Source organism: Cryptococcus neoformans (assembly GCF_000091045.1).
Source record: "Cryptococcus neoformans var. neoformans JEC21 chromosome 4 sequence".
Taxonomy (NCBI): domain Eukaryota; kingdom Fungi; phylum Basidiomycota; class Tremellomycetes; order Tremellales; family Cryptococcaceae; genus Cryptococcus; species Cryptococcus deneoformans.
Genome location: NC_006686.1, coordinates 530,001 through 553,296, shown reverse-complemented (window position 1 = coordinate 553,296; position 23,296 = coordinate 530,001). Strand labels below are relative to the sequence as shown.

General features: G+C 47.0%; 10 protein-coding genes across 10 annotated transcripts in view; 6 read left to right on the top strand and 4 right to left on the bottom strand.

Moving 5' to 3' along the window:
* The first annotated feature begins 20 nt into the window (after window positions 1-20).
* On the top strand, window positions 21-906 carry CND02050 (conserved hypothetical protein). Its single transcript, XM_570457.2, has 4 exons — window positions 21-294; window positions 373-546; window positions 596-753; window positions 811-906. Exons 1-4 carry the CDS (start codon window positions 246-248, stop codon window positions 829-831), a joined length of 402 nt encoding a protein of 133 aa, XP_570457.1. The 5' UTR covers window positions 21-245; the 3' UTR covers window positions 832-906.
* A 312-nt stretch (window positions 907-1,218) lies between these two features.
* Window positions 1,219-3,334, bottom strand: CND02040 (4-aminobutyrate transaminase, putative). Its single transcript, XM_570223.2, has 10 exons — window positions 3,037-3,334; window positions 2,846-2,982; window positions 2,624-2,807; window positions 2,465-2,585; window positions 2,310-2,408; window positions 1,822-2,262; window positions 1,629-1,783; window positions 1,520-1,570; window positions 1,393-1,470; window positions 1,219-1,339 (listed from the first exon to the last, which is right to left on the bottom strand). The coding sequence occupies exons 1-10, from the start codon at window positions 3,174-3,176 to the stop codon at window positions 1,279-1,281; spliced, it is 1,467 nt and encodes a 488-aa protein (XP_570223.1). The 5' UTR covers window positions 3,177-3,334; the 3' UTR covers window positions 1,219-1,278.
* A 199-nt stretch (window positions 3,335-3,533) lies between these two features.
* CND02030 (Methylmalonate-semialdehyde dehydrogenase [acylating], putative) lies at window positions 3,534-5,718 on the top strand. Its single transcript, XM_570225.2, has 9 exons — window positions 3,534-3,723; window positions 3,774-4,032; window positions 4,095-4,145; window positions 4,192-4,395; window positions 4,449-4,732; window positions 4,772-4,967; window positions 5,014-5,190; window positions 5,245-5,425; window positions 5,486-5,718. Exons 1-9 carry the CDS (start codon window positions 3,657-3,659, stop codon window positions 5,660-5,662), a joined length of 1,596 nt encoding a protein of 531 aa, XP_570225.1. The 5' UTR covers window positions 3,534-3,656; the 3' UTR covers window positions 5,663-5,718.
* An 833-nt stretch (window positions 5,719-6,551) lies between these two features.
* Window positions 6,552-9,069, top strand: CND02020 (conserved hypothetical protein). The gene is made up of 11 exons (XM_024656990.1): window positions 6,552-6,596; window positions 6,655-7,035; window positions 7,101-7,158; window positions 7,221-7,293; window positions 7,355-7,415; window positions 7,502-7,559; window positions 7,631-8,077; window positions 8,128-8,284; window positions 8,337-8,406; window positions 8,471-8,581; window positions 8,634-9,069. The coding sequence occupies exons 2-11, from the start codon at window positions 6,854-6,856 to the stop codon at window positions 8,860-8,862; spliced, it is 1,446 nt and encodes a 481-aa protein (XP_024512660.1). The 5' UTR covers window positions 6,552-6,596; window positions 6,655-6,853; the 3' UTR covers window positions 8,863-9,069.
* A 662-nt stretch (window positions 9,070-9,731) lies between these two features.
* Window positions 9,732-12,903, top strand: CND02010 (expressed protein). Its single transcript, XM_024656989.1, has 15 exons — window positions 9,732-9,907; window positions 9,955-9,970; window positions 10,010-10,131; window positions 10,179-10,309; window positions 10,362-10,461; window positions 10,516-10,757; window positions 10,805-10,842; window positions 10,881-10,934; window positions 10,996-11,098; window positions 11,160-11,364; window positions 11,418-11,469; window positions 11,517-11,863; window positions 11,918-12,195; window positions 12,239-12,433; window positions 12,494-12,903. Exons 1-15 carry the CDS (start codon window positions 9,762-9,764, stop codon window positions 12,832-12,834), a joined length of 2,370 nt encoding a protein of 789 aa, XP_024512662.1. The 5' UTR covers window positions 9,732-9,761; the 3' UTR covers window positions 12,835-12,903.
* CND02000 (expressed protein) lies at window positions 12,222-13,787 on the bottom strand. Its single transcript, XM_570232.1, has 2 exons — window positions 13,357-13,787; window positions 12,222-13,306 (listed from the first exon to the last, which is right to left on the bottom strand). The coding sequence occupies exons 1-2, from the start codon at window positions 13,759-13,761 to the stop codon at window positions 13,040-13,042; spliced, it is 672 nt and encodes a 223-aa protein (XP_570232.1). The 5' UTR covers window positions 13,762-13,787; the 3' UTR covers window positions 12,222-13,039.
* Window positions 13,788-13,945: 158 nt separating this feature from the next.
* On the top strand, window positions 13,946-14,997 carry CND01990 (vacuole protein, putative). Its single transcript, XM_570234.2, has 6 exons — window positions 13,946-14,151; window positions 14,207-14,225; window positions 14,286-14,379; window positions 14,455-14,534; window positions 14,603-14,771; window positions 14,829-14,997. Exons 1-6 carry the CDS (start codon window positions 13,983-13,985, stop codon window positions 14,838-14,840), a joined length of 543 nt encoding a protein of 180 aa, XP_570234.1. The 5' UTR covers window positions 13,946-13,982; the 3' UTR covers window positions 14,841-14,997.
* Window positions 14,998-15,012: 15 nt separating this feature from the next.
* CND01980 (expressed protein) lies at window positions 15,013-20,241 on the bottom strand. Its single transcript, XM_024656988.1, has 12 exons — window positions 19,565-20,241; window positions 18,469-19,512; window positions 18,369-18,396; window positions 18,170-18,316; window positions 17,885-17,992; window positions 17,734-17,838; window positions 17,038-17,683; window positions 16,918-16,990; window positions 16,740-16,836; window positions 16,602-16,692; window positions 16,405-16,549; window positions 15,013-16,340 (listed from the first exon to the last, which is right to left on the bottom strand). The coding sequence occupies exons 5-11, from the start codon at window positions 17,961-17,963 to the stop codon at window positions 16,477-16,479; spliced, it is 1,164 nt and encodes a 387-aa protein (XP_024512723.1). The 5' UTR covers window positions 17,964-17,992; window positions 18,170-18,316; window positions 18,369-18,396; window positions 18,469-19,512; window positions 19,565-20,241; the 3' UTR covers window positions 15,013-16,340; window positions 16,405-16,476.
* A 206-nt stretch (window positions 20,242-20,447) lies between these two features.
* Window positions 20,448-22,422, top strand: CND01960 (expressed protein). The gene is made up of 7 exons (XM_024656987.1): window positions 20,448-20,806; window positions 20,858-20,928; window positions 20,984-21,388; window positions 21,437-21,568; window positions 21,620-21,630; window positions 21,683-22,023; window positions 22,078-22,422. The coding sequence occupies exons 1-7, from the start codon at window positions 20,597-20,599 to the stop codon at window positions 22,339-22,341; spliced, it is 1,434 nt and encodes a 477-aa protein (XP_024512731.1). The 5' UTR covers window positions 20,448-20,596; the 3' UTR covers window positions 22,342-22,422.
* Window positions 21,709-23,296, bottom strand: part of CND01950 (expressed protein) — a 1,833-nt gene continuing 245 nt past the window's right edge. The window contains exons 2-5 of the mRNA XM_570427.2: window positions 23,202-23,296; window positions 22,952-23,058; window positions 22,240-22,891; window positions 21,709-22,184 (exon numbers count right to left, since the gene is read on the bottom strand). The exon at window positions 23,202-23,296 is cut by the window's right edge and continues 55 nt beyond it. Coding sequence (XP_570427.2) covers window positions 22,552-22,891; window positions 22,952-23,058; window positions 23,202-23,296 — 542 coding nt within the window. The 3' untranslated portion in view covers window positions 21,709-22,184; window positions 22,240-22,551. The remainder of the gene's footprint in view (window positions 22,185-22,239; window positions 22,892-22,951; window positions 23,059-23,201) is intronic.

The following is a 23,296-nucleotide window of genomic DNA, read 5'->3' as shown; positions in this document are numbered from 1 at the left end:
TACATTGATTCTACTCATGCGGACCAGCGTCTACCTCATGTCTATGGGCACCTGTTTATCCACGCAACCGCTATGTGCCTGATGGCTACCCATTTGATTTGGTGGAGTTGCACCAATAACTGGACGAGGAACGATTGAGAACGCAGGAAACAACAGAAAATATATACAGGCCAAGTTCATCCTCAATTCCATCCTTCATCATCCCTAGCTTGCGGATAATAACTCGCTTTAAAGAAAGAAGCACCATGTCAAAGGCAAGCAAGGTCTCCATTGTTGACCCTTCTGGTCCCGCTCGTGAGTCAAATCTCCTTTAACGTCCCCGAATAAGGCACAACAACTGACAGGAATAACATGAATAACATATGATATTAGCCAGCAAATTCGCCTCCAACATGATTGTCTCTGGTAAGACTGTCTATCTTGCGGGTGCAGTCGGTACGGACAAGTCAGGGCAGTTCATTCCAGGGACAATCCAGGATCGCACTCGACAGGCTTTGCGCAACGCAGAAGAGCGTTTGCAATACCTTGGGCTTGACTTAAGCGATGGTAAGCTTAAAATTAGAGCTACTGGATGTTGATAAGGGCTTGTTCATAGTCGTCTCCGTGACTATATTCCTGTCAAAATACGAGAAAGACTTTGCGTCCATGAATGAGGCATATATTGCATCGTTTCCGACCGACGCTCCCCTGCCTGTTCGAACCTGTGTCGGAGTGGCAGCTTTGCCAGCAGGGACCGATATCGAGATGACTCTTGTAAGTTCATCATCAGTAGTCCGTCCATCAGTACAGGATCGCTGACTTATTTGTTAGATTGCGGCTAAGAGAGATTGAAGCTCAAATGTAGTAACATGTGATTGTAAAGAAGACATATAGCATACATGCATAGTCATTCAGATTCATGCAGACATGTTATCTGACGCTGTCAGTTGCTGTGCGTTCCGACAAGATAACAAGGTAGCCCGACAAGATATCAAGGTAATCTAATCTTTTCTAATCTTTTCTTTTCTTTTCTTTTCTTTTCTTTTCTTTTCTTTCTTATATTTATATTACAACTCAATTGCACGATATACCGTCAGTTAGTCATATCTCGTCTTTCCTATGAAGAGAGGGCGCCGAACGCAGAATGAATGAGTACATGTTATCTGACGCTGTCAGTTGCTGTGCGTTCCGACAAGATAACAAGGTAGCCCGACAAGATATCAAGGTAATCTGAAGTTTCAAGCCAAAAACTGATGCATTGCGCATATCCAGAAAATGAATAAGATTTGAAAAAGATGACTATTTTAAGACGTTTCTCAGCTTTTCAAGGAAGAGGTCGGCGTGAGATTGCTCAAACACCCTTTTTGTTGATCAGCAAACGACAATACTTAATACACTAAGCTGATTACTTACAGCATAGGCCTTAATCTCACAGATTGCGAACCGCAAGCACCAAGATTTACTCCTTGAAGACGCATTTGGGAAATGAATCTACAATAATCAATGCTGTAGCCTTCACAACATCATTCGTTAAGCTCACTGGTCACGCTCCTTTGGTGATGGCAGGTCAAAAGCGATGAAGGTGCCTTGCCTAAAAGACGACGTTAGCGTCAGAAGTTGACAGGAAAAGTACAAATGCGATGATTTACCCTTTACCTCGAAGGTTGAGGATGTTCCCACTAGCTTCGTAATGCTCCAGGTTCTTGTAGATATAATCTCCCACACGAGCAACATTCTCAATGAGACCATCTCGCTCGATCACCTTGAACATCTCTCGCGCTTGAAGGGCTCGAATAGGATCACCCTAAATTGTTAGCCCAGCCTCAATGTTTTCTTACTCACCATCCACGTGTTGTAAGCCTGATAGGCAAAAGGTGCTCGGGTAGACAAGTTATGGTAAAAGCCAGAGGCCTGGGTCTTCTTACTGAAGGTCACAAAGTCCGCAGGCTCCTCAAGTTCCCATTTGTCGTGCGCCCAGAATGAGCCGGTGGCTCCTACCCCAGTTTGGACCTCATCCACAATGAAGTAGATGTCATGTTTCTTGGCGATCTGACGAAGCTTTCGGAAGTAGTCGGCAGAGGCATGACGATCACCGCCTTCTGACTGGATGGGCTCAATAATCATTGCCACAATCGGTTTCTTGTTAGACCAGACTCGAATTGTCTCCTCCACGTGAGCCAAAGCTGCTGCTTCAGCCTTTTGATTGTGTTCAGTGTTCTCTGCTAGAGGGTACTTAATGTCGGGAAATTGACATGCTGGCCATTCGAAGGCAGGCATGTCAAGCTAATTCAAAGTCAAATAAGCGATTGGAGTACACTCGACAAGCTTACCTTGTGAATGGGCTTGCTTCGGGTCAAACTGAGAGACCCCAAGTTTCGGCCGTGGAATCCACCTTTGAAACTAAGCACACTCAGCTCCGGAGAGCCAGGCTGGGTGTCTTTCATTAGACATAGCATTTGATTGAACAGCTGAATGAATGACCTACGGATTGATTTTCCAAAACGCTCTCAATCTCTTCATCCGAAAAGGGTCTATTCCCTCTTCGCTTGGCTTGGTACGACAGGAAGGAAGCCTTAAGAGCGCCTTCAGTCGCCGAAGATCCATCCCTAGAACGTTAGCCTGTGGATCACGCTTTATAACTTACTGTGTGGTGAAAACCTGGTTCAAGCCCTTGGGTGCAACCTTCAGTATTCCTTCATTGACCGTATCGGCCCAATCAACAGGAGGGTAAGATCCGAGAGCGGGGCGGGACATGGCAGCAGATGCAAACTTATCCGTTTTGGCGAGTTTGATCAAATCCGGGTGGTTATAACCAATGGCAATGGAGGCTAGAGGTTAGCATATTGGCATGAACTGCGAAACTTACCAATTTGAGCGAACATATCCAACAGAACATTGCCGTCGGCATCAACCAAGTAGTTACCACAGCTCTTGTTGTAGTCAGCTACCAAGGTATGAGCCCGAGGATCTTGGAATTTGCCAATAGCCGCAGAGAGCTCTTTCCTATGGCAACATAAATGAGGATCTTCGTGAATTGCTTCGCCCTATCGAACTCACCCTTTCGGTCCTGGGATAGTGTTTGTCACCACATTAGGCTTTTGCGGCTGACTTGGGACCAAGCGAGCAGCTGCAATTGCGGTAGCGTATTGCCTTCTGCCGGAAATCCGAATAGTGGTGTGAAGCGATCTGGTTAACATGTTTGCGATCCTTGCAGCAGTAAAAGCGCGATGTGAGTAATGTGAAGGAAAATACCATGAGTGTTGTTAAGATGTCGCCTTTTTGAGAACTGACTGGTCGATGATTGCATAAGATTGAAGGGCATGATAGGCGAGGATTCCTTTTGGCGAGATGACGGACAAGCCGACGGAAAAGTAGCGAGAGAGCGGACGGAAGGATCGACAATGCAGGGATGGGAGGCGCGCGCGGCGGCGGAGTAGTAGGTCTCGGCAAAATTCCGCCACACGGCATTTCCCCGCTCGCTGCATCTCCCAAGCAGACAAGAAAGAGACAAGTAAGACGCTCGTTATCTTAGCCGATATTTTAGCCGAAGAAAACGGTCATTTATACGGTTATGACCGATTATCCGGTATTTAGATCCCCGTTCGTTATTCTTCAAATCTCTTTCCCATTTCTAGCTTCAATCGCATACAAGTCATACACAGCCACAAGTAGAAAGTATGCTATCTCGACAACTCACCAGGAACTTGTTTAACAAGCGTGCAGCCTCCACGCTTGCCGCTGATAGTGAGTTATTACTTTCATTGACGACCACGTTACTGACATCTCACCATCAGTTAATGCTGCCCAAGACAATGGAAGGTGGAAAGGCACCAGTACTTTGGGAGGGGATGCGAAGCTTCTTATTGGTGGTTCCTGGGAATCAAGCAAGACAGACAAATGGTCAGAAGTTCACGATCCTTCGACACAGCACCTCATCTCGAAAGTCCCTCATGCGACTTCCGCGGAGATGAAGCGCATCGTTGATGTAGCTGAAAACAAGTTTTACGAGTGGAGCGAGTCAAGTGTGCTTACCAGACAAAGGATCATGTTAGAGTAAGTCTCTGGCATAATCATCTGATGCTCTAACGACATCATATCTGAAATGTTTTCCATAGCCTGCAAGGCTTGATCAGGAAGTACCACAAGGATATCGCCCGTAACATTGTGTAAGTCGTAGTTTAATAGGTTTTTCAACTGCTAACTTATGATTAGATTGGAGCAAGGAAAGACTTTCGCAGATGCCATGGGTGATGTTACGAGGGGATTACAAGTGGTCCAAATGGCGACCAACATTCCTACTGAGCTGTTGGGGAGAAACATCGAGGTTTCGCGAGACATGGACACTTTAACCAGGATCGAGCCACTTGGTGTTGGAGCTGCCATCTGTCCTTTCAACTTCCCGGCTATGATACCTTTGTCAGTGCTTGCCGCCCTCTCCGGCTTGACAGCTGTAGCTAATACTCCCATAGGTGGAGTGTTGCGATGGCCATCGCTACGGGTAATACTCTTATCCTCAAGCCCAGTGAGCGCGACCCGGGCGCTTCCGCCATAATTGCCGAGTTATGTGAAATGGCCGGTCTTCCTTCTGGCGTTCTCAATATCCTCCACGGCGGCGTTGACGCGGTCAACTTCATTTGTGACGAGCCTCGAATCAAGGCTATTTCCTTCGTTGGCGGTGATAAGGCAGGCAAGCACATCTACGACAGGGCCGGTGCTCTTGGAAAGCGAGTTCAAGCTCAATTGGGAGCTAAAAGTGAGTGGATAACCATTGTAGTCAGAACTGACCCATTAGACCATGCCATCATTCTCCCTGATGCCAACAAGAGTGCTTTGAAGGCTGTCGCTGGAGCAGCTTTCGGAGCCGCGGGTCAAAGATGCATGGCGCTCTCAGTTCTGGTTACTGTTGGGGATGCAGACTGGCTTCCTGGGCTTGTTGAAGAGGCTAATGCCTTGAAAATGGGCAATGGATTTGACGAAGCTGCCGACTTGTGAGTGTTATTTTAGGGCCATACACGAAAAAGCTAACGACTGCAGGGGGCCTGTTATTTCCCCTCAAGCTCGGGAGCGCATCGAGCAACTCATTGAGTCTTGTGAAAAGCAGGGAGGAAACATCGTTCTTGATGGTCGGGGGGCAACAGTTAAAGACTATCCTAACGGCAACTGGGTTGGCCCTACGATTTTGGAAGCTACAACCGATATGGACTGTTACAAGTGAGTTCGATTCAGAAAAATCGACTTTCAACAACGAACTGAATGCATTTTAAGGAATGAGATTTTCGGGCCCGCTTTGGTCGTTGTCAAAACTCGTGACCTTGATGAGGCGATTGAGTTGGTCAACCGTAATCCCTACGGGAACGGGGCCGCGATATTCACTCAATCTGCTGTTTCATCCAGGAAGTTCGAGAAGAAAATTGAGGCTGGTCAAGTCGGTGTTAACGTTCCTATTGTATGTATCTTACCTCATTTTGTGATGAACTCGAAGGAATTCCTGCTGATAAAAAAAAAGCCCGTGCCTTTGCCTATGTTCTCTTGGTCCGGAAACAAAGCCAGTGTCCTCGGAAACGCCTCTCTCTACGGCCCCTTGGGACTCAACTTCTGGACGAAAACCAAGACGATCACGTCTTTATGGAGGGAAGATGCCAAAGAGGATAAGGCTGCTGTTGCTATGCCCGTTCACCATTAATTATTTCTTTGGGATTATATGTGCTCTGTCTAGCGTTGTGCATAAAATTTTGGCTTTGAAAGTGTATGTATGAAGTTCGAAAAGTTTTAAAAACACTTTTGCATGAGTAAGTTTTAAATGGGAAGGCAGGCAGAGGTAAAGTCCAGAAAATTGTAGTAGTCTGTCAACTTTTTTGGTTCCTCTCCCTTTCTTTCTTGGGCCGAGAAGAGACATTACTTTGATATGTTCTAGCCCATACACTACGTCTTTTCCCATCAACAAGTCATTGTTTGATAAAGCTATGATATAAGTAATAGTTTCTTTCTTTTCTTTATGCATGCATAGACACCTCACAGCAGAAAAAGACTACTATAATTAATGGAACGTTCCACAGACTTACTTTTTTGATACATATCCTTTTGCTCCGCTTACGCCACCACCACCTTAATGTTATCGCCATTTTATGCAAGATAGACTTGTTTCATGTAATTTTTGCTTGCGCCACCACCTTAACTTAAGAGTATCATCGTATAGTTTGCTATTATATAACTGTGTCCTTGTGTGTGCTGCCGACGACGGGCTGCTGGGCACCTTATTTAATTTAAAACTGCCTCCTGTAGTGCCGTGGCCAAAAGACGGAGGATAATGACAAACGACGATTTGTTATTTCTTTCGCTGCGATGCTGCATGGGGGGCAACGAGCTGAGCGTTACTTGTGACAGTAATGTACTTCCCGGCTAATAAACTTACGGAAGTAATTGATAACTCTACTACTGTTATGGTGAAGAACAACAACGGCGGAAACGGACATGCCGCGCCGTTTCGTCGGGGATGCTTTCGTCGCGGGCCCGCCATTCTACCTCCGTTTATTAGCGTCAGCGAAGCGTTTCACGGTGTTTCCGTTTCTGTTATCAAATCTCTATCGTTCCTTGAGTTCTCTTCAAGCGTATGGGGTGTCTGTATATGCACATTTACTCGTTCTATTCGTCAAAGACTGACTGGTGAAATTGTAGATTGGGCTCAGCTGACCGCGGCTAGCGATCCCGATTTACCACCGCTCTGAAGGTAAAAGCGCTGGAAAAGAATGATACATACTTCACTGCTGAAGATAAACCAACTGCTCCACAGCAAGTTGATTGACCAATATATGAGAGAATTACTCCCCCTTCCATCTCCTTTTCAATCACAGACAAATCAATTAAACAATCAACAATGTCGCAAGATCCGTACACCACCAAAGCATCCGATGTTAATATGGATGACAACACGAGTACCGACAAGAATGTCAGCCTTTCAAGAGTAGTCACCGCTCTTGAGCCGGAGCAGGTACAGGTAGTAGATGGTGTTTGGGGTACTCTCGATGAATCTGCACCTAACTATCGAAGTCTTGGCTGGTAAGTATGCTCTACATGGGCGGTTTGATTTGCAGATGTCAACAAATGAGCTGACCACTGAGTAGGATAAGAGCCAGTGTTCTCATGATCAAAGTCCAAATAGGACTAGGCGTCCTTGCTATTGTAGGCTGACTTCATCTCGTCCAACGGTGTCACATAGACCTAATTGCCCCAAACATTTTTAGCCAGCTGTCCTGCATACTTTTGGTCTTATCCCTGCTATTCTTATCATATTCGCTGTTGCTGTTGCCACCACTTGTATATCTCAATCATTTCTTCATCCATCTCCTCCCCTCTTCATTGACTGATCCATAATTAGGGGCGGATTACGTTGTAGGCGTGTTCAAGCAGAATCATCCCGAAGTTTATACTCTGGCAGAGTAAGTACACGTCTTCTCTTTTCAAGAACCAACATTCTCACTGTTTTACACCCTTTACTTCGCAATGGCTGACATTGAGCTCATAGTGTTGGCTATATCATGTGGGGACCTATTGGACGAGAAGTGTTTGGCGCTGTCTACTGGGTAAGTATCATTACGTCTAATATTTTGACGAGGAAGAGTGAGAAGGAATTAAGGCTTATTTTTATGCCAAGATTCAACTTACTGCTGTCGCTGGGGCCGGCCTCCTCAGTATATCTGTAGCTCTAAACGCAATGTCAGGTCATGGGACTTGCACTATCGTCTTCGTCGTTGCCGCGGCCATCATCAACATCCTTGTATCTTCCATTCAAACACTCGACAGAATTTCCTGGATTGGATGGATAGGCCTTGTTGGTATTATGTCGTCCGTTATCGCCCTTGCCATTGCTGTAAGCGTTCAAGATCGTCCCAGTGCAGCTCCTGCCACCGGTGATTGGTCTCCCGATATCGTTCTTGTTGGCAATCCCTCCTTTTCTGCTGCTATTGGTGCCCTATCCAACATCATTTTCTCCTTCGCCGGTGCCCCCAACTTCTTCAATATCGTTGCTGAAATGAAAAATCCCAGAGATTTTAACAAAGCTCTCATCTCCTGTCAGACCTTCGTAACGGCGGCATATCTTGTACGTTCTCAGCTTGACAATCTTTAGAAACTGGCTCACCGTACTAAAAGATTATTGGCTGCGTTGTTTACCATTACTGTGGCCAATATATTACTTCTCCAGCTCTAGGATCGGCAGGTATTCTTATGAAGAAGGTGTGTTACGGTCTCGCATTTCCTGGCCTTGTGGTCGGATGCGTCCTGAATACACACCTCCCCGCCAAATACAGTAAGCATTGTCTCAACATCGCAACAGATCTCTAGGCTCATTTCGATCCCAGTTTTTGTTCGCTTGATGAGGAACAGCAAGCATTTGAGTGCGAACACTATCCAGCATCGAGTTATTTGGATGTGAGTGAATATATTCAACAAGTAACGACAAATAGTATCGTACAAAACTAATGAAGACGTTCAGTTCCTGTGTCGTATTTAATTGTACCGTCTCATTTGTAATCGCCGAAGGTATTCCAATTTTCAACGACCTCATCGGACTCATTGGGGCACTCTTTGCGACTCCCAATGCGATGTAAGCGGTTTCGCTTTCTAGCACCTGGGGGCCTCTAGCTAATTCCATTCAGCATCTTTGAGTGTATGATGTATATCTGGGATGTCTATTACTGCGCCGACAAGTATCCTAGCCAGCATACCTGGAAACAGCGATCAATTCAAGCATTCAACGTCATTATTATGCTCCTCTCGATATTTGCCATGGTAGCCGGGACGTATGCCGCAGCCGTCACCATACGAGACGACGTGGCGTCTAACGCCACCTCAAAGCCCTTCTCTTGTGATGATAACTCGGGATAGCCATGAGAAGTTGAGTATAGCAAATGTCCTACCGTGTGATTATTGGAATTGGTATTTTGCCCTCTTTTACCAGCATTTCAAATTAGCATTTCATTCCCCTTAACTTTCAATTTGTGTCTCCCATACGTATGGCTGTATATGATGTAACTTAGGAGCGTTGTTTGGATAAAAAGGTACTCGCTCGGTTGTATGCAAACTCCTTGGTCCTATCACTAAATTGATTCCAAGTTGTATAATCGTACTTCGTGTAAATAAGATGATGTCTGTACTTATTCCAGTAATACCTTCCAGTCACGTAAACCCCTCCAAAAAGAACCAGGTGTACTCTGAGTGAGATTATGGCCGCCAGAAGTTGTAACGATAGACCAGACTATCTAAATTAGACTGGATGTATTGATCAGTAACCTAGAACGAGAAAGGACGTACAAGATGTACGAGGTTACAAAGACATCCATCTCTCCGTCCGGGATCTCCTCTTCTCACAACATCTCCATGCTTCTATATATATATGTCTACACTGTCCACTGTAGGCACCACACCCTTTTCGAACAATTCCGTCCATTCTCTATCTCTTCTTTTCAACCTCCACACCGGATCTCCCTCCCGGCGCACCTAATTGATCTATGACCGAAGGCTATAATACAAACTGCACGAATTCACGGATAAAACCTGCCCCCAAACAAACATTCGTCGGCAGCAATTTAAGAGGAAGGTACGCGCAGATGGGAGTTTGGGGGATGGCTGCAAAGTCACGTGACGTTTGCTTATCACCTGACTTAAAGGACCCCTGTTAATTAATTAAGTAAGGGGAGATCGGCACGAACTCGGAGTCCATTCACTCATTCCGATAATAAGTCGCTGGATGCGATCTTCTACAGACTATCAACGCTGCATCGAACATGTCCGTCACTTCAACCCATTCACAAAATTCAATCAGTCCTGGCGCAGTCCCAGACGCCCCAGGAGCACATTCGGCGCAACCGCAAACAGAAGCTGCTGGGGTTGACCTCCGCGTCCGATTTGCCCGCGCTTGTGATCGTTGCCGGTGGGTGATATCTATCGTACACTATTGCAAACTAACGGGGCCGACAGACACAGGAAAATAAAGGTTAGTAATGTGATATTTAGCAGGCATTAATCCCCGCAGTGCGATAATGAACACCCATGTGGAAAATGTGCGGCAGCTGGTGTTACCTGTACTTCGGGAATGAGCAGAGCGACTGGTGTAAGCAGACGGCGAGCTTCTCGAACAAGCTTTTCGGACACGCGGTGGGTATCGAACATAATTTAGACGTGATCTGACCTTGGAGTCTCAGCAACCATCATGAAGCTTTCATTGAGAAAGAAGGGTCACCTTCCAACAGAGAACATCGATCTAACAACAAAGGACGCAAACGGAGAAGAGACTCTGAGGAAACAGATAAGATAGGAGCAACTGGCAACTCCAGTGAGTAAAGAGTCCGAAATTTCCATATTCGCCTGATCTTTCCCTATTACAGAAACGTCAAATGTCCTTGATCACCTCGATACGGCGCACTTCTTCTTGTCGCAAGAAGGAATGACCCGTTTCGCCGGCTCTACTTCGGGCCTTCCAGTCCTGTGAGGAGGATCTACCAGTTAGCTAGCTATAACAGTCAATAACATCACCTGTAGCGAAGCCACCCGACGTATGCTGCAGAAAATACCTGATCCCGTCAACGACGCGCAAAGTCCCATGGGTGAACCAAATTGGTCATGGCTCTCTTCATTACTAGAGGACGGAGAGGGATCCTCAAAGAGCGGTAGGGAGTCTTTCCTTCGTCGTCAAGAACGAGACGAGCCGGAATACTTTCCTGGAAGGGATCACGCCTCGGAACAAGGCGGAGAAGACATTTTCGCAAGGATTTCGGAGATCAGTGAGCCACCATCTGCCTCTGGGACTTACAAAGCTAAATTTGGATAGTACCACCTGATTTGATGGCCTCTCTTGTTCAGACTTATGTAGGTAAGAAGCGGTCAACGTCCCTGACACGAATTAGTTCGCAGTTGTTCATCCTGTTTGGCCTATTATCCACATCCAGTCATTCTTTGCAGTAAGTACACGTAGCCACCTCTTTTCCATCAAAGGCCCAAGAATCTGATAGCCGTGCCTAGGATTTCTATAAGTGGACCAGCTATTCCTTTGCGGCGTTAGTGGTATCTATGTGCATGTTGGCGACCCGCTACACGAATGACCCAAGAGTGCTAGCTGAACCGGGTGAGCTACAGATGAATTTATAACAACTAATTTGGCTGACTAAACTGGCTCTTGATTTTAGATATCTCAGCCAGTGCAGGGTTCCAATATTTTGAGCTTTTCAGGCAATTGCGTGCACAAGCTTCGACAGAGGATAACGTGATTCAAGCAATCCAGAGCCTGTTTTTCGCGGCACAATACCATTGTGTTGATAATGTACCCCACCAGGTTGCACAAGGTCTTTTTGCAGAGGCAGCAGCTCGACTGCTCGATGGTGGACTACATCGGTATGCATTTGCCCGTTCGCGAGAAAGAAACGTCAGCTGAATTACTCGATAAGAGAAATCTCAGATATTGCGCTTGGCGATTCGCTGGAGAAGGAAACGCGAACAGTGGGTCCAGTAGTATGCTCGCAGTTCCAAGAACTAATAGAAAGCAGCGTACTGCATGGGCATGCTATAGCTGGGATAAACAACTGGCCGCCATTTGTGGTAAACCACCACTCCTACGCATTTGGGACTACGACGTCTCATTGCCCGAAGTGTTTGAAGAGACGCAATCGGCTTTTGCTGAGCTCCCCGAAAATCAAGATGAGAAGCTGAGCGCAATCTTCATCCAGCAAATCCTGTTGTCAGTGGTACTTGAAAAAACGTTGACCTCGTGCACCCATCATCCCGAATTTGATAACTGCGAAATGCTCAACAGATGGGCAAGGAGCATGCGCCCAGAAGTCGAAGATATGAAGGCTCTAGATGATTCAATGCGGCTGCTGAATGAATGGCGAGAGTGCGTTTAACAACTGTATTTGATGAAGCACACAAGGATGCTAATGTAACGCAGGGCCCTCCCGCCAGCAATGTCAGACCGCTCGATCGCTGGTCGCCTCGCTTCGCCGATGTACAGCGTCGAATACGAACAGATTGCTGTAATCGAGCAGACCATAGAAATGCTTATAGCGGGCCGCAAACTGCAGCTTGCGACACTTGCCAAGACCCGGGAAAACACGTCAACGACTCGTCTGGAGTCTGCACGTGATGCTATTCTCGAAGCAGGAAAACACACGCTAGCATCAGCAGTAAAGATGGGCTCTGCCAAAATGCTCGGCAAATGTGATATTCGTGAGTACATATCATTTCAAATACCATGCTGACATTTGTTTAGTCCTGGCATATCGTATATTGATGGCTGGTCGGTTTCTACTAGCCAGTCTGTTATCAGCCCGCGCAGATTGCAAAGCCGAGCAGGAAGAAGAGGCGACCCGGGCAGTGAGAGCAGCGATTGTACTTCTCCGTCATTTCTCGGACGTATTCCCCATCTCACTTGGCTCTGCTGAAGTCTTGGAGGAAACATGCCGAGGTTGGTCACTGCATACCACTTTACTTGTCTGACTCTTTTACTGACTCGATACAATCGCAGTTTGCCGGGTTGACATCTCTTTGCCTACAGCGGCAACTCCCGGCCACCCTCGGCACAACCTGTACGCCTGGCATCGGCCCCTCAGGCTTCGTGACAAGCATTCCAATGAAAAAGATGGCTGTCGTTCTCAAGTCAGGTCACCAACGAATGTCATGTCTGGAGACGCCGCAGCGGACGCCATAGCGTCCATGTTTTCCCCGGTGGACGCAGCATTTGGGTTAGGTTCTTTACCTTTACCTTTCCCTGAGATTGGAACAGAAGGAGAAAGGCAGCCAGACTTCTCATGGCTTCCTCCAGGTGGTAGTGTCCCTTACTACTTTCCCTCACATCCATCAGAGTAACGTAGCAGTATATACCTTTAGTTTCAGGTCAAGAATGCAAGCTGTGTTCGCGTCTTTGCATGTGCATGTTTCCCATCCTGCTCTGTCCAGGAACTGGGCGACGATCACTTAACACAAGCTGCGCGATCTCCCCATTCACGTTTGCGTCTGTCACCGACGTCTGACATTGATTTGCAGCTGCTCTCTCACTCTCGTCAAAGTTTCTCTATTCCTTCTTCACTTCAACCCTCCCGATGACTTCCTCATATACCTCTTCCACCTTCTGCGCTAGCTTGATATCTTTGCCTGTCACACCCGGTTTCATCTTACTGCCTTTTGAGGGCAAAGGGTATGGAGGTAGAGGAGTATGAGTATGGGTGGAGAGCTCGACAATATAACCGGTTTGAGACTGCGATTGAGTCTGTAAGGAGAGAAGTGAAGGAGAAGGAGGATTGTAATCTGACAACGGGGAGATGTGTATCGTTGGGTGATGCTGTCCCGAGAGTGTCAGCTATTGGAGGCGTGCAAGGCGGCGTAACGCACGTCCTGGTCCTCCACCACCTGCCCCACATGTCCAACAAACTTGATCAGCTTCCTCCAGCCTTCTTTTCCTTCTCCTAATTCGAACACCCGCACAAGTCGTCTCCCTTGCAGATCACCACTTTTCTCCACAGTTTCAGCACCATCCAGAACTTCTTCCACTTTATCCGCTTCCAGGAGCTTCTCTGCACTCTGTAACGCATCTACTCTCCACCCATTGACATGCAATGGGGCGAATTCAGCGAGAAAGGCGTGGGGTTGTAAAAGTCGGTAGGGGGAAGGACGGCGTGGTGGTGAAGGGGTCGACTGGTATCTTGCTCCATAGCAACTCTGACTGGCCACTCCTGGTCTATACAAATGCCTGAGAGTCCTTGTCGCCTGCAGATTTCCAGCTGTTGGTCGTGCCATCCTCGTTGTTCTGCAGCATGCCTGCATATCCTTCTTGTGCATGGCGCATCGACGGATGTCCGCTGAGCACTTTATTCGAGAAGAGCTGCCCAGCGGACATCTCCGCGTTTCCCGATCGGGCAACATGACAATAATGAGATCCCGATCTGATGAATCGTGTTGTGCTGGCTATCGCATTCTATCTCTCCCAGTTACCGCCCACTCTCCATACTCTTTTCATAATGAAGCTAGCCCCGTTCCTCATTCCCTTCATCGCCACAACAGTGACAGCAAGCCTCGCTGGCGAAGCCCTCTCCTGGGCCGGCCAGCTGGTCGGCGGTGGACGTGGCGCCCTTGCCACCGGCGATGGACCCGTCAGGACTGAGAACTCTTGGAGCTATGTTGACTGTGGTATGTCGTCCCCTTCGACTCGGATAGAAAGCAGGCTGATCATTGCTGGTTGCAGGATTGGCCACTGACGCGATGTACGCTCCGTCTCTTCCTTTAATCCTCGACGTGTCATGACGGTCTGACGCTATGCATAGCCAACTCAAGTCAATCAAGGTCCACCCAGACCCTCCTGTCCCCGGAAAGAACCTCACTGTCACCGTCGAAGGTGATGTCCTCGAGACTATTGAGGTTCGTGTTATCATATCAAACTGAGCATAATGCGCGGACAACTGGGCTTCAAGGTGCTGACTCGCGCTGATATAGGAAGGCGCCTATGTTGACGTCACCGTTAAGCTTGGTCTAATCAAGCTGTTGCAGAAGGAATTTGACGTTTGTGACGAAGCGTAAGCCTTGTTTATGTCTATGCCTCTAGTTGCCGCTTATGTCTAATATCTTTGACTCAACTCGTTAGCCGTCATGCGAACGCGTCTGTCCAGTGTCCTGTTCAGCCTGGTCCTTATACTGTTACCGAGACCGTTGAGCTTCCACAGGAAATTCCCAAGGCCAAGTTCTCCGTCCTGGTCAGGGGTTACACTGTTGACGACGAGGACATGGTTTGCTTGGATCTGTTTGTTGATTTTGTGGGTGACGTTGTTTATCTCGAACGTATTGAAGAATGGAGCTGATGGCGTTTGTAGATGAAGAAGTAATTCTTGATTCTTCCCATGGATCAATGACATTTATTGCGGCCCAATACCGACCTGAAAGACTTTGTTAGAGGAACACAGTGCTACCAAATAGAACCAGTCTATCAGATATTTTGCGTTGTTATTGTACCATGCATCATTACTCAAAAGTTTGGTCTAGCTTGTCACATTACCGCCACCTCGTTCCTGATATGACCTTGATCGGGGTCCAATGCTTAGTACAATGAGGTAATTATTCATAAAAATCATAACCGTTCATAACCTTATCCAGTTCCCTCGAGACTCATCAGTCCATTTTCCCAACAAGAAAAGCCAACCCATTTACCGACTTCCGTCTAGTGAAAGCTGAAGCAAAACGGAATCACGAGAGATATAAGTGTAAGAATGAGGGTAGCGTATATACAATGCTATTGCAATGCCGTTACAGTGTTATTGTAGTACACAAGCCAGGTAGCGTCAGGAGGAAAAGGAAATGACTTGAGAGGTACACAATTCGATAGCTAGAACTAAACCTATTCAGAAATCTTTTACGGCAAAGTACGAGGAATCAAATACAGGGGACAGAGGCCGTCAACATATTTACACCCATAAACAGCCATCATCTTATCGTCCCTGGCGCATTTCCCGAAGGCAGTCCAAGTACCTCTTTAAAGCTACCACGCAACTCTTCACCAAATGACCGCACTTTGCGCAAATGGAAAGGCAAGAAGCGCTACTGCCAGGAACGGTTCAACAGTCCCCCTATTCACTCACATCCCTTGTACTCAAGTTGAAGCTTGGGGATGAGCATGGGATTAGGGTTACTGAATAAAGATGATAACGGAGATCCAATGGCAGCCTGTTGAGGGTAAGCCAAAGCAGCGTTAACCTTTTCATCATTAGAATGAGGCAAAGCGTTATCTCCAAGTTTGCGTCGGTAAAGTCAAAATCCATCGACCGCTCTTGAAACAAGAAAAAGTGAAGTAAACACCCTGCTCCTGTCAGGGTTGCGATCTTGACATAAGATTTGGTGTGTACAGTCGTTGAAGAGAAAAGCCAAGGGGGGTGTACTGTATGATACACACGGAGAAATGACCAAACCAGAACCATTAAGAAAACGGAAGAAACATGCTTGAGCCGCAAAAAACCTGTCGTGAGTTCGTAAGTCGTGGAATGGGCTCGTAAGTCGTGGAATGGGTTCGTAAATTGCGGAATGGCTCGTCAATTGGACTGAATCGTTGGATTTGTTGAAAGTACAGCGTATATGGACTAGTAGCGATCGTCGCGGAGTTGAACATGAGGAGAGCCGGCCGTGGATGCAGGAGAAGTTATACACATTCTAGGTAGTGTGTACCCTGGATGGAAGTGATGTTGTACAGTGATAGAATCTTGATCAAAGGACTGAAAACCAAGCCATAGAAGTGAAGCGAGGCTGGCATTTGAACTTGCAGCACGAAACGAGAAATACGATTGTTGTGATAGGTAAAGCGACCGATAAGGAGTCAATGAATATGGGAAAGAAAGCTAGAAAATTTGCCATTTCTCGTTAGTCCATGCTCATGTTTTACAAGCATTACGGCTGACTCACATTTTCCATTCATCATGCGGATTGAGAAAGCTCTCAATCAATTACGATAACAGGGTCAAATGCAAAGGCTTCTTAATGGTGCCTCTGACCAGGTTGATCAGGGCTATCGGAAACGTTTCTCTGCATGACCTCGCCATGTAAAATTCTAGTTGCCAGACATCAGTAATGCTCCCTAAAATTTGTATACTAAAGCTTACTCCCGGAGTTTCGCACACTCCTTTTGCTGTTCTTCAAGTTGTGCAAGAAGATATCGATTAGCGCCCTCGATTGCCTGAATGTGGGCTACAGCTGATTTCCGTCAGATTATTGTTCATCCTGTCTTTATTTGAACTCACAACGATCGAGCAAGCTGGACTTTGATGATCTTTGATTAGTTATTGGTAACGCGTCTTTAAGCCTTTTAAAGCCTTCGCGGAGTTCGTCTCGTCTACGCTATTTGACCATATCAGCACAGTTCACAAGAGGGACAGGCAGGATTGAAAGCAACGCTTCGCGCACTGCCTACCAGCTCACCTGCTCGCTTTCGATTCTAGCTCTACGGACGTCTTCTCGTTTATTAGAGACTGGCACTCGATCTTCATGCTCACTAAGTCGAGTCAGTTAAATGCTTGTACACTTAACCATATTACTTACTTGGTTAATCCTAGGCCCTTCGAGCTATGGTCGTCGTCATCATCATCTACGTCTTCTTCCTTCACCTTCTTCCCCCTCGTGCGGCTTCGTTGGCTCCGCATAGGTCCAGTTTCTGATCCCTGTTGTTGGGACACCATCGAAGTTGGATACGGGAAACCTGCCACCATACTCAAACCTGGACCGGTAGGGGAGATATTACCCCTGCTCATACCCGTGCCCGGCATACCCACCGATGGCGCGCTTGAATAAAACGGAGCGTGATAACCTGCATAAGAATGAGTGGGCGAAGGATCAGGTATGCTACCAGACAGGCTGCCGGGAGATACAAGAGAAGGAGAAGCAGCGTTAGGAGCGCTAAAAGACAGACGACTGGACTCAATCGAACCGTGTGGAGATGATGAGAGAGACGGTGATTCGGGTGAGCGAAGGGGACGCTTTGTAAAGTCACCGCTGGTGCCAGGACGATAAGGCTGGTAAATAACAGGGTGATGTGATCCAATATTCGCACCTGTGATGCCAATAGCCTGTTGATGCTGGTATGTAAGAGCGTACGGTGGATAAGAATAAACCGTATTGGAAATGTCAAGAGGCTGCATGGCTTGATCGTTCATTGTCAGTGGGGACAACGAAAAGCGGTCATCCGAGGCTTTGCAATTGTCAGCTTATTCAAATTATACACAGTTGCAAAGAATTCACGTTCTTTGGCACCTTCATGGGGTTGGTTTCCACTGGTCCCTGGAGACTTGGCACCTTCAGGGGGGCTGGCGAGGTAGTAATCCATACTGGTATCAATGTTCATGACTAGTCTGGTCAGCTTCAGCTGCCGAACGGCCGGAGACAGACTTACAGGAAAAGGAAGAGTCAAAGACGTCGTCGTTTTCGAAGGCGTTGTCGTGGGTCTTCAAATTGAAATCAATGTTGGGCATGACATAGAAAGTAGCGGAGCTATAAAAGTCTGGGGAAAAGCAGCATCAGTATCTCAGAGGATAGTTAGCGGTGGGGGATGAAGGGAGCTAAAGGAGGTGGGGAGATTGTGTGTCTCGTGTTTCTCGGCGTCTGTGCTCCTTCCGACTGACGCCGGCAAACAATGAAAAGGGAACAAAAAATACTGCCACACGCTTCGCTGACTCACATTGATGGCTGGTGTACCTCTTTACTCTGTAGTCACAGGAAATGAGTAGCTGGTGAAAGATGCAAGGTCTGCACTGTGCACTGTTGGTCTACAGATGGATGTTGAGTGGCTGGGAGATGAGGATCAGTCTACAAATATGGGATCCGACTAAGCAGGAATGGAATGAGTTGTGATACAGAGTTGAGGGTGGCAAACGAACAACTTGATGGTAATGTGAGATACGAAACCTGAAAGAGAAAAGGAATCGTATGAGGACCCAGGGCGTTTATACTCTTTCCTGCAGCTCACAAGTGACTGACCGGGGTGACTAGACTATCTTGTACCCACTCCCCAATCCCGAATGCCAATACCCAGTATCCGGTGCATGATGTTCGCAGCGATCTTTCTGATGTGTGTCTCCCCAGAGCGTGAGGACGAGCAGCCCGGGAAAGTGTCGAGGGCGCAAAAGGCGGTCGGAGCTCGGAGAGAGGGAAGAAATTGGGACATGGCACAGGCTATTGTCTTCGAAACGCGCCGAGAGAAGAGATGCATGGCTTTAGTCAGGTACAGATCGGCAAAGGCGGGGTTGCGAAACAAGACATAATGCCATCAACCGATCACTCCCTGATGGACTATCTCCCCAAGTGCTTCATCATGCGAGCCGCTGATTATTGATGCTTCCTTCTCTGTGCTAAAAAGTATTAGCTTGCTGTCGCACGATAGATGTCCCTCTCAAGTGATTAACATGAGAGATCACATAGTTTAATATACCATACTCTTGATGCTATGCGATGTGTCCGATGAGTATGCGGATATGATGTTGATACGCTACCTTATTTCTGCCTGGAGGTTTCCTTTGATTTTTCCGCCTTATATGCTAGGCCCCAATGTCTATTGTTCACTCACCATTTGCCATCTCACATTCCACATTCCATCCATTTCCTCACTCCATTGTCCAACGCTAATTCCACTGGGGGGCCTCAAGGACACCCATCGTCCCTATTCCATATGCGAAGAGGTGCTTTGAGATAGCGATAGTGTCGACATTACTATTATCGATCCGCCACACTTAAATCATGATCCCAGATTGCGGAGCTACACCCCACTTTCTCTGGTACACCCCACCTAGAATAAGCGAGGGCGAGCTAATTAGTAGTTCTCTGTGAAGTACTGTGCCTGTGTGTTGTGGGATGAGATAACAACGGCAGAGAGACACACTGCACAAAAACACGAGGTAAGGTGGTTGTGAAACCGTCTTGAATTCAAATTTGATGGTTGATGGAAAAGAAAGTAGAAGGTTGGTTGTTGCTCTGCCTGGCCAGTGCCCATTGACGCTCCACGACCGCCTTGGAATCTGAAAGTCTCTGCGCCCACAAATTGTGAGTGAAGATGCCACCGCACGTTCCCAGGACCTACATAATTATGATAGTGATATAACTTTTCTGTTGTTTACTATGCAATATCGAGCGTCCGGATGTCGATTCGGGGAAGCGGGGAATAGGAAGTTGTAGCTTCTTCAATGCTCCATAGAGCCTAAAGTCCTGAAGTGGGGGATAACCGAGACAAGTAGTGATGAGAACTACAACTGATGAATACGGCAGACTGATGGAGATTCTATGTGTCTTTGTAGGGGAAACAGCCAGCGGAAACGTGGTATTGTATTGTCTGTTCTTTGTCAATTGGATTTTGCCGTTTGCTGAACTGTATTGCGACCTGCGAGTCACAGGCTACATAACTGTTACTGAGGCCCAAATGGCGGATGACCGAATGCTGGGAAGTATAATGGGCAATGAAGGAACGATTAAAAGAAGACGTAATAGCTTGTTGAACTGATCCTCATCGTTTTGACCAGAAAACGGTTTTGGGGATGAAACTGTATATCCTCAATAGAGAGGAACTAAGAGAGGACTGTGCGTCTGAACAACGCCGCTGTCGTCCGACGTCCGACGTTCGAGTTGTCCTTGAGTTTGTGTAGAGGACCAGATGATTGAAGGTCGAAATCTGTTTCGTTTTTTCTTTTAAAACAATTTAGTTCGTTGTTCCGTTGGCAAGGTCTCGACTTTTGGCTATTGGTAGCTATATTGTACTGTATACCATGATGTAGGCATGGAATATGTGAGATGTAAGACGGACATCGACGTTGCTGCTTCTTTCGTTAGCGGAATCAAAAGTTCGTAGGAGTACGTATCGTTTTATCTGATCGTTCGGCGATTTCCACGTGCCAACGCGACGATGACAACAACAACGAAAAGAATGCGAATGGTCAAAATAATAATTTAAGTATTGTGAGGCACATTCAGCTTTGAGGCTCGAGCATACGGTCGCAAAAAAGGCTCTCAGCGGGACGTCCGAGAGACCGAGCATTGAAGCCTACAAGTGGATGGAGAGGACCAATAGCCCTACGGTTAAATCACGGTCATCACTCCACATTAACCTCAATAAAGGTATATGCGCCGTGTGATCATTCATCCGCTTCTTCGTCCGTTGATCGCTCTCCCGATTCTCTTACTGATCATGCATGCTCTGAAAGCACAATGGTATCGCTTGGGGAAAGGGAAAGGGAAGTCTATGAGTAAAACCTCTGACACTGGAGTTCAAAATGAGGAAACTGAGTATCCTAATCCAAATGGGCAACGAATAGTTGTAGGCCATTTTATGGTGGGCTTTCTCTTCCATGGATCTGCCATCATAGATTCTGACAGCCAATAGCTCGGGAACACATATCCTTTTCAGCCCGAAGATTGGGAAAGGGTTTTTAGTCTTGCCCAAGACACCTCCTTGTAAGTTACCATGTGGGATGTCAAGAAGCAATCATAGCTCACTAGTTATCCATAGAGACGGCTTGGCCTTAAATATAGGCCCAGAGGAATGGCAACTCTCTCAGGCACAAGTAGCCTACAATATCCTCTCGTCACGGCCCACCCCATCCAATGCACGACCCCTCAAGCTCTTCTTGTCTCTCGACATGAATGTTTTATCTCCCTCTCCTTCAGAACTGTCAACACTTATCATCAAAGTTATTTCTTCTGGCCGAGACTCGCAAATGAGATGGGATGGGAAGGTGTTACTGAGCACATTCTCCGGGCACTCTTTAGGTGACGATGGCTGGATAGATGTTCTGCGTCTTGTAGAAAGGGGATTGGGAGAAGAAGTGACGTTTTGGCCGGCTTTCTTTATGCCTCCAGAAGATTTCTTGGGGAAAAGTTATGTTGATGGTGCATTTGCATGGAACAATGCTTGGTAAGTTTTGTGCGTTCTGTAAACGGCTTTCTTTCTTACATGTTTTAGGCCTATGGGTAACCATACCATTAATCTTGAAGAGGACCGCCCGTTTTTGGAGAGCAAGATACCGTACATGGCGGCGGTATCTCCACTCTTCTTTACTCATTATGGTACTGAAGGAGAATTCGGCTGGAACAAGTAGGTAAACCGCGGACCTTATTCGAGAGTTCATGCTGACACTTCGCATAGGAACTGGATTTGTGGGTTTATTTGCAGTCTCATTTCTGAAGGTTCCAACTAAATATTTTACAGACCGGTCGGACGATCTTCTTTTGCCTTCTCGATTCCTCTCTCTTCTCTCACTTCCCAATTCTCGCTCACCCTCCATCGTACAACTGATCTCCATGAATGACTATGGGGAATCACACAACCTCTTTCCAGTTATGGGAGCCCAACCTGGGTCAGATTCATGGACTTCAGGCATGGACCACGAGGGTCTGAGATGGATAAGCAAATACTTCTTGCAGAGGTGGAGAGATGGAAAGGGAGAAGTGGAAGGTATAGATGAAGTGAAGCTTGTGCTATGGTACAGGACAAAGCCAGCTGTGATGGAAACCGAAGATTCTGTAGGGAGACCACGGAATGCCGACTGGGTAGGTCTGGTTGCTGCTTCTTATGAGGCGCCAAGCTGACACTGGAGGGCACAGGCACAAGACTTGATCAATCTTTTTATCATCATCCCCTCATCCTCACCCTCTTCTCGTTACATGCTTCAAATTCGGAATGGTCCTCATCTCCATCGACGTCATCTTTCCTGTGAAAAGCTTAACCTTTTGACCGTCCCTTTTGTACCTGGTCAAGTTACATACGAAATCCTAGAAAATGAGAAGATGATTATCCAAGGTGAAGGGAAAGCAATTGAGGCAGAAGGCGCATGGAATTTCAATATGTGGAGTGGCGGAGTCTTTTGAATACACAGCGGCGATCCTGTATATATTCGAGCTGTATCATGCCTGGTTTGTAGTTTGTTGATGCAAATCATCGTAGCTAGGAATACATGGCAGAGAATCTCTGATGGTTACAACTTACAGATACAATAAAATCAAATAGAATGATGTATGTTAGAATCATTGTAGCGACATCACCATTTTCCCTGTCGCTCTGCCTCCCTTCATTCAAACTCATCGAAACGGATTGGTACCCCTTTGGACACTTGAACCTGGGTCTCTCGTCCTACTAGAGCTTGCTGGAAAATCAATTCCGCTGAAATCTCCACCACTTAACAAATCATCTGCGTTGTCCATCCGGCGTGCTGTCCGGGAGTTCCCCTCTTTTCCCTTACTACTCTGACCTTGATCATAGCTGCTATTTTGGCCGTAGGTATCCGGATGGATGAATGTAGAGCTGGTAAATTGGGGAGATGTCAACGAATACGGAGAGGCTGTATGTGTACTGTTGCAGGGCGTTTGCGGAGAGGGCTGGCAATCCCCTCCAAAAGGATTCGTGTTGGGTCGCGCAAGGCTATGATGGTTTCCATTATTACCAGACTTGGAACCGAACGAGTCACAAAAGTCGCCATACTTTGGTTGTTGAGGTATTCTAGGAAGAGTTTTGCTTTTGGTGGTGTACGAGGAAGATTTATGGAATGATTTGCGGGTCCGCTGAGCAGGACGAGAAGATATGTCGTCCTAATTCACATGGGTCAGCATAATGTCCAGCATGTACATTTGAGGAACCAGCCCTGCGTGCCAAAATGTCGAGCAGTATTTGGTGCAAGCGAGCATAAGTTCGAATGGCCCCTAATAATATTGTAGGAGTAACGGGCACACACCTCATCATCATCGGCTAATCGCCCGTATGTCCCTCCCATGCCCGACATCTCCACCTCGCTTGGATGATCCGCGTCGGGTACGTCAACGAGAACAG